We start from the raw sequence: 6,899 nt of genomic DNA, 5'->3' as shown, positions 1-6,899 counted from the left end.
TATATATATATATATATGTATATATATATATATATATATATATATATATATATACGATATGCAAAATGATTGACTTGTTATCAATATCGACACAAGAATAATATGACCGTGTACTAATCAATTTGAGTTAATTAAACATCGTAATTTTTTTTCTCTTTCTTTTTTAAATAAAATTCAACCTTGCAAAAACTTTTGTCATTGATAATGTATTTTTCAATTAAGCATAAATTTGTAGATAAATTTGTATTATAGAGAATTAGAATAGAGATAAGACATAAATTAGTTTTTATGCTGGTTTATCAGGAATTGTTATTATACATATTGTTATTATACATATTGTTTTTTTTAATTATATGCAGAAATGATGATAATAGAAATATTTTTTTTATATTTCATATTCATAAATTCTCTTGATCTGTTAAGAATCAGCGTTATATAAACTAGATTTTTTGTGCAAAAAATTATCCGGGTAAAAATGTTTCATATATAATTATATAAAATTATAATTATATATAAAATATGTCCATTTATATAATATTTTTTCTCGGGTAGATTATTTTATATTAGACAACCTTATTAGAGAGATTTCAAGAAAGAGTTTTAGGGAAGAGATATTCCTGGAATATTATGTATGTTTATATTTAAACATTCAAGACTTTTTTCTATTTAATTTATATTTAAATTGTTTTAAATTAAAAAATAAATAATTTAAAATTTCATGCATATAAAAAAGGAGCTATGAGCCAATATAATATATTTATTACAATATTCAAGATAAAAATTATAAAACAAAAGTAGAAAAAGTTGATGTAACAAAATTTAATAGCAAAATATAACAAAGACACGTTTCGACCTATCATAAGATCATCTTCAATGTTGTTAACATAAAAATTAAAATATCTACGAAATTAATTTATATTTAATTTATTTAATAGAAACGCAAATGAAGATAGAAGTTATTTATGGTAATTCCAGTATATAGCTGTGATTTCGTGGCAACTTATCGGTGTTATGACGTAATTTTCCAAAGAAAGTGATAGACGCTACTTGTAAATGCTATGCACTTGCATTTCGACGAAGATACATTCAAGAATCGTTATAGTTATAACTATTATAATTAATAGATAATATTACAAAGACAAGTAAAGACAATAAAATTAGATTTATAAAGAACAGAATAAAATTAGTATTGTGTCTATGAATAGAATATAATAGAAAGAAAAAAAAGAAGAAAGTATCTTAGTCATATGTTAAAAATGCACAATTAAGTAAAAATAAGAATAAATAAAAATAAAAAAATATATATATCTACTTTAAAACGAGTGCATACCATAATTGTTTGTTATAATTGTACTACGATAATAATAATAATAACAAATAATTTAATTATTTTTATTTAAAGTCAATGTGTTAAAGCTACAATTTGATTGTCATAATTTGAACCAGTGACAAATAGAATTACACGTGATAATCACGATTACGCGTTATCGTAACAAATCGTATATCAAATAAAAGATAGTACACCTAAAAATCAACATTTAGTATTTGAAAGAACTAACAAAAATAATAAGCATTTTACTCATCATTTGTTTATTTAAAGGATTGAAATGCGTCAACTACTTATAATGCGCATATGTAAATAACATTTTACTTAAATTACTGAAAAGTGTGAAAAATTACGATATATTTTTGCGATTTAGTATATATTTGTATTGAAATAAAGAATATAAATAAAAAATATATTTAAATATTTCATACAGATTAATCTATATATTTTCACGATGATGCGAGTTATAAACTAATTGATTTAGATTAACAATGGAAATCGTATCTTATTTATAATAAATTTATAATAAAAAATTCATCGAATATGCATTAATTTAAATATAATATTTACATAAACATATATAAACACTATTTAGAATAAAATACTTTAGAAGAATCGTATTTTATTCGAAATTTATATTTATATATGTATGTATAATCTTAATTAACGATATTATTCTGTTATTCACAGTTATACTCACAAAGGAAATTATTATCTTATTATCTCAAGTGTATCAAGTTCAAAATATTTGAGATATTACAATACGAACTGCCGACACTAAGCTATTTTGTAATCACTACCTGAAGTAGAGGATCCGGAACAATCAATATTTTTTCACGTAAGAAATGAAGAACATTGCGTTGAGCATAAAAGACAGTTTTCTATGAATATTCAATACGTGCATATTGGCTGGGGACAAAAAGGTAATACATACTCATTACCAAACAAAGTGTATTATAATTTGGGCAATGTTATCTCTGTTTCACAACCTTCACTTATTTGCTATAGATAAATTGTACACTCATTTAACCTAAAAATAACTATACGAATAAACAATTATTTGATAAACAATTACATATATCGCAATATGTTTATTGCGTCAGACCATTTACGTTTTATTAAATCTTTCGTTCCCGATATTTGCATTAATTGATCTTGTACTTTTCACACAGCACAATTATTTTATGTCGACTCACGAACTCGTAACACCTGTTTTATGTTCGCGTTATAATTAATGGGAGTGAAAAAACAAAAAGTTGCGTTTTTTTATGTTATATATTAATAGTCGTTCGAATATAAGTACGATTGAACGATTTGAAAGTATTCGGATAATACTCGTTTCGCGAACTTTGTTTTCTTGATTCCGCAAATTGAATAATAAAACATTCTCGCATTTCTAAGAAAGAAACTTACGCAAATTGGAATAGATAAGGATATCAAATAGATAGGCAACTTCAACACACATATATACAAAATTATATAATTATATAATTATATAACGGAATATGAATTCAATAACAAAATTAATTATAGAAAACACATTATAGTACAGAAATTTGTTGGAAATAATAAATGATAAAAAATTAATTTTAAAGCTATTAAGTATATAAATAAACATTTCGTGTAATTTATCATAATAATTTAGTTTAGAATAAATTGTATAACTTGATATTTACTCTTTTATTTACTGAAAAAGAAAATTGAATATAAATATTAATATATTTTTTATTTACTGAATAAAACAAAAATTACACATTCAGAGATAAAGATATTAGAAACTCGAAAGATATTATCTTAAAATTGCCACAATGTCCAGTGACAATCTTAAATACAAGGTTATTTTGTCTCCGACTTTTGCATGTTGCGTAATTCCCCCGCATTATCTTTGCAATTATTTTTCTTCAAGTAACAGGATAGTGTGTTGTAAAAATATGTAATTATCATTTTTATGTTGACAAAGAATTAAACGTGTAGTTTAAGATGTGTAGTATAAGATGTCACATGTAAGAAAGACATTGCAATAGTTATACGGTACTTTTTTGTGTCCATTTCAGTTTAAAAGTGACATTTTTGATTATCAGATTTAAATATAAAATAATATAAAATTCATTTATTTAATTTATATATTTAATATATCGCGATTACTTTGTGATACATTACAAATTACTTAATAATATCTTTACCGACAGGTATAACATGTACGTGCTATTGTTAGTCTTAGTCTTATTTCAAGTTTGTTTGGGGTTTACCGGGCGTGGACTCTTTTATCCCGGTAGAGCAGACTTGTTTGAGTTATCGATAATTCATTTAAATGACTTTCATGCCAGGTGAGCAAATCTGTTTAATTTTTATTTATTCTCCGAAATATTTATAGATAACACAGTGATGCTAACTGATGCTAAGTCTATAAGATTTATGAATTGAATTTATTAATTAAAGATTTTATCATACGTATAATTCGTATAAGAAAGGATAATACTAATTGTAAATATATTTCAATAAGAATAATCCAAATTTGCAGATATTGAAAAATAAAGAAAACTAAACAAGCTATAATCGAATTGAGACAGATATGATTTTATTTTATTTCGAAAAAGGAGAACTTTATTTCGAAATATTGTTTTATTGAAAAATATTTCTTTTAATATATTCTGCAAGAATTTTTATTATATTTATTATATTTTATTGTGTTTTCTGGTTTCTAATGTTATCTAAAGATTCGTGGTGAGTCAGGAGAATTAAACAAAAAATTAAACACAGTCTTTTTATGTAAATTATGTGTTGTAAATTATGTGTCGAATTTGTAAAAAAATTACTGATCGGTGTTAAGAAATGTTAAGTCTTTAACAACCATTAAAAAATCTTGATACATAGTTAATGTCAAAATTGATTATAATTTTAGACTCGAAAAGACTTTTACGAGATCAAGAATAAAGTTATTACAAGTTAATTTCGATGATGTAGCCTTAACCTACTTTTTTTTATCTATCGTTCGACTTTTGTATGCTTTTTGTGACGTATTGTTCGTTGGAGCGCCAAAGCGTGACATTTGAAAAAAAAAACGGATATTATGTTGGAACAGATTCGAACAGACGAGCCCATATTCTGGAGCCTGCCGAGAGGATCACAAAAAGGATTGCATAGGAGGTATAGCTAGAGTCTACACTGCAGTTAATCAGCTTATGAAAGAACGACCGAATGCAATTTTCTTGAATGCCGGCGATCACTTTCAAGGAACTCTTTGGTATAATATCCATCGTTGGAACGTCACTGCAGTGTTTATGAATATGTTGCCACACGATGTTATGGTAATTATATATATATATAGTACAGTGGAACATAATTGTGATAATTATATGCATATAGTATAATACGTATAATATTTTTATTATATGTTCATATAAAACAGGAGAGAAAGAGAGAGATTTGTATATATACTGATATGTATATAAATAATGATAATAAAGAAAATATAAATAAAATTTAAAATGTCACAACGAAAGATTAAATTTAAATAATTTACTATTCTTCAAAATTTTCAAAGTTTTTTACATTTATGATATATAATAATATTTTATAATATTTTCATAGACGATCGGTAATCATGAATTCGACAATAAAATCGAAGGTGTGGTTCCCTTTCTTAAAAATGTCAAAGCACCAGTTGTAGTAACAAATATCGATGACAGTGAGGAGCCAACTATACAGGTTTGTAATCTCTATTTATTTTTTTTTATAAGAGTGTAAATTTGATCTAATTTTCTTATATGATTATATTATATGATTATATTTTAGGGCTTATATAAGAATAGCACAATTATTATAAGAAACGGTACCAAAATTGGCGTCATTGGCGTTATTTTATCGACTACAAACGTGAGTAATCAATTACATTCTTATAAATTAGAAGTTATTTGATTTTATTTAATAATATGTGATTTTGTTTATTAATTTAATTTATATATTTATAAAATATTCTTATTTTCTCTGATAAAATATTGTAAAGAATTTATTGAAGAATTTGATTTTTCCAGTTTCTATCGAATACGGAGAAATTGAAGTTTCTGGATGAAGTAGAGACAGTCAACGACGAAGCCAAACGACTGAAAGAAAAAGGAATAAATATTATTATAGTTTTAAGCCACTGTGGATTGGATGTGGACAGGATCATGGCTGCGAAGTGTCCTTTGATCGATGTAATCGTCGGTGGTCATTCGCATACGTTTCTTTACAGTGGTCTGAAAGCAAAATCTTTTACATTAGTCAAATATAAATTAAATTTATATATAAATTTTTTTTTATTACGGATAGATATGTACGTACAAGCTATAAAAAATATCACTGATCATACAGTATATCGCTCAATTGCTAGAATAATGACACAATTAAAAAATAGTCATTCTTTAGCAGCTTGTAGAGAAAATGTAAAGGAAATGTAAAGGAAAAAGAAAAAATGTATTAAAAGAACATACTTTTATTCCTCTAGCTACAATCAATTATTATACTAAAATTGTCAATAATCAGTTATTATACTAAAATATTAATAACTAAAATTAAAATTACAAAATTAAAAAATTTAAAATATTGAAACTCATTTTCTGAAAAAATGATATCGTTATAATATGAGTGATGTATTAATATAGAGTCAATTAGTAATATATTAAAATAGCGTCAATTTTTTTCTTTATTGCAGGACCTCCGCCTTTTATCGATACACCAGAGGATGAATATCCTGTGATCGTAACGCAGAATGAAACAGATAGAACAGTTCTTATCGTTCAAGCAGCTGCTTATACAAAGTACGCTATTCAGTTAGCATGAGGATAGTAAGAACATCGTTAAAGAAGCTATCTTATATCAAGCTCAATTGCTATCTTATGTCATGAGGTCGGGTTTGATTAATTTGTTTTTATTGCAATAATTTGACAGATAAATTTATTTCAAATTCATCGAAAGAATATTTAAAATCTATATTTAAAATTCGTATTATCCCTATTATTACGCATACATACTGTTAACATCAAAGGCGCAGTGACCCCTTGAGTTTAAAAATAACAATTTTGTTATTTTTAAATAACGCCTATATATATTGATGTGTACACTTAGATAATAAACTAATTTTGTCAAATTTAACACATTTTCTTGAGTAAATTGTTTAATTCCATTATTTTAGTTAAATTAATGACATATTAGAAACAGCGACGATTCATGGAAATGATAGAAACTAACTCAAATTGAGTACAAATTGACTCTACTATAAATCACTATAAATTTAACTATGTAATAATACGATAAAGATTCGTAATTTTTATTTGTTTATTTTTTTTTAAGATATTTAGGTAATCTGACAGTGTGGTTCGATGACCAAGGGGAAGTTGTTGATTGGGACGGAAATCCTATTCTTTTGGATCAATCCATCGAAGAAGGAAAGTCTTGAATTTAAGAATTAAATTTTTATTATTATTCATGACAATAAATACTCAACACAATGCTTAAAATAGTTTAAATGCAGTACAATAAAAGCGATACTTAAAATAATGCCTAAAATATCTTATATATATATATATATAGT

The 6,899-nt window shown here is 24.9% G+C and overlaps 1 protein-coding gene across 1 annotated transcript in view; it reads left to right on the top strand.

Annotated features, from left to right (window-relative positions):
- Positions 1-3,523: 3,523 nt before the first annotated feature.
- The window catches only part of LOC105623840 (apyrase-like), a 5,686-nt gene continuing 2,310 nt past the window's right edge, over positions 3,524-6,899 (top strand). The window contains exons 1-7 of the mRNA XM_012205214.1: positions 3,524-3,654; positions 4,410-4,635; positions 4,919-5,035; positions 5,123-5,203; positions 5,362-5,563; positions 6,021-6,126; positions 6,659-6,751. Of these exons, the coding sequence (XP_012060604.1) occupies positions 3,524-3,654; positions 4,410-4,635; positions 4,919-5,035; positions 5,123-5,203; positions 5,362-5,563; positions 6,021-6,126; positions 6,659-6,751 (956 nt within the window). The remainder of the gene's footprint in view (positions 3,655-4,409; positions 4,636-4,918; positions 5,036-5,122; positions 5,204-5,361; positions 5,564-6,020; positions 6,127-6,658; positions 6,752-6,899) is intronic.

This window comes from Atta cephalotes, assembly GCF_000143395.1.
Source record: "Atta cephalotes unplaced genomic scaffold scaffold00065, whole genome shotgun sequence".
Classification (NCBI taxonomy): Eukaryota; Metazoa; Arthropoda; class Insecta; order Hymenoptera; family Formicidae; genus Atta; species Atta cephalotes.
Note: the sequence above shows the minus strand (reverse complement) of the source record. Positions and strands in the feature narration are given on the sequence as shown.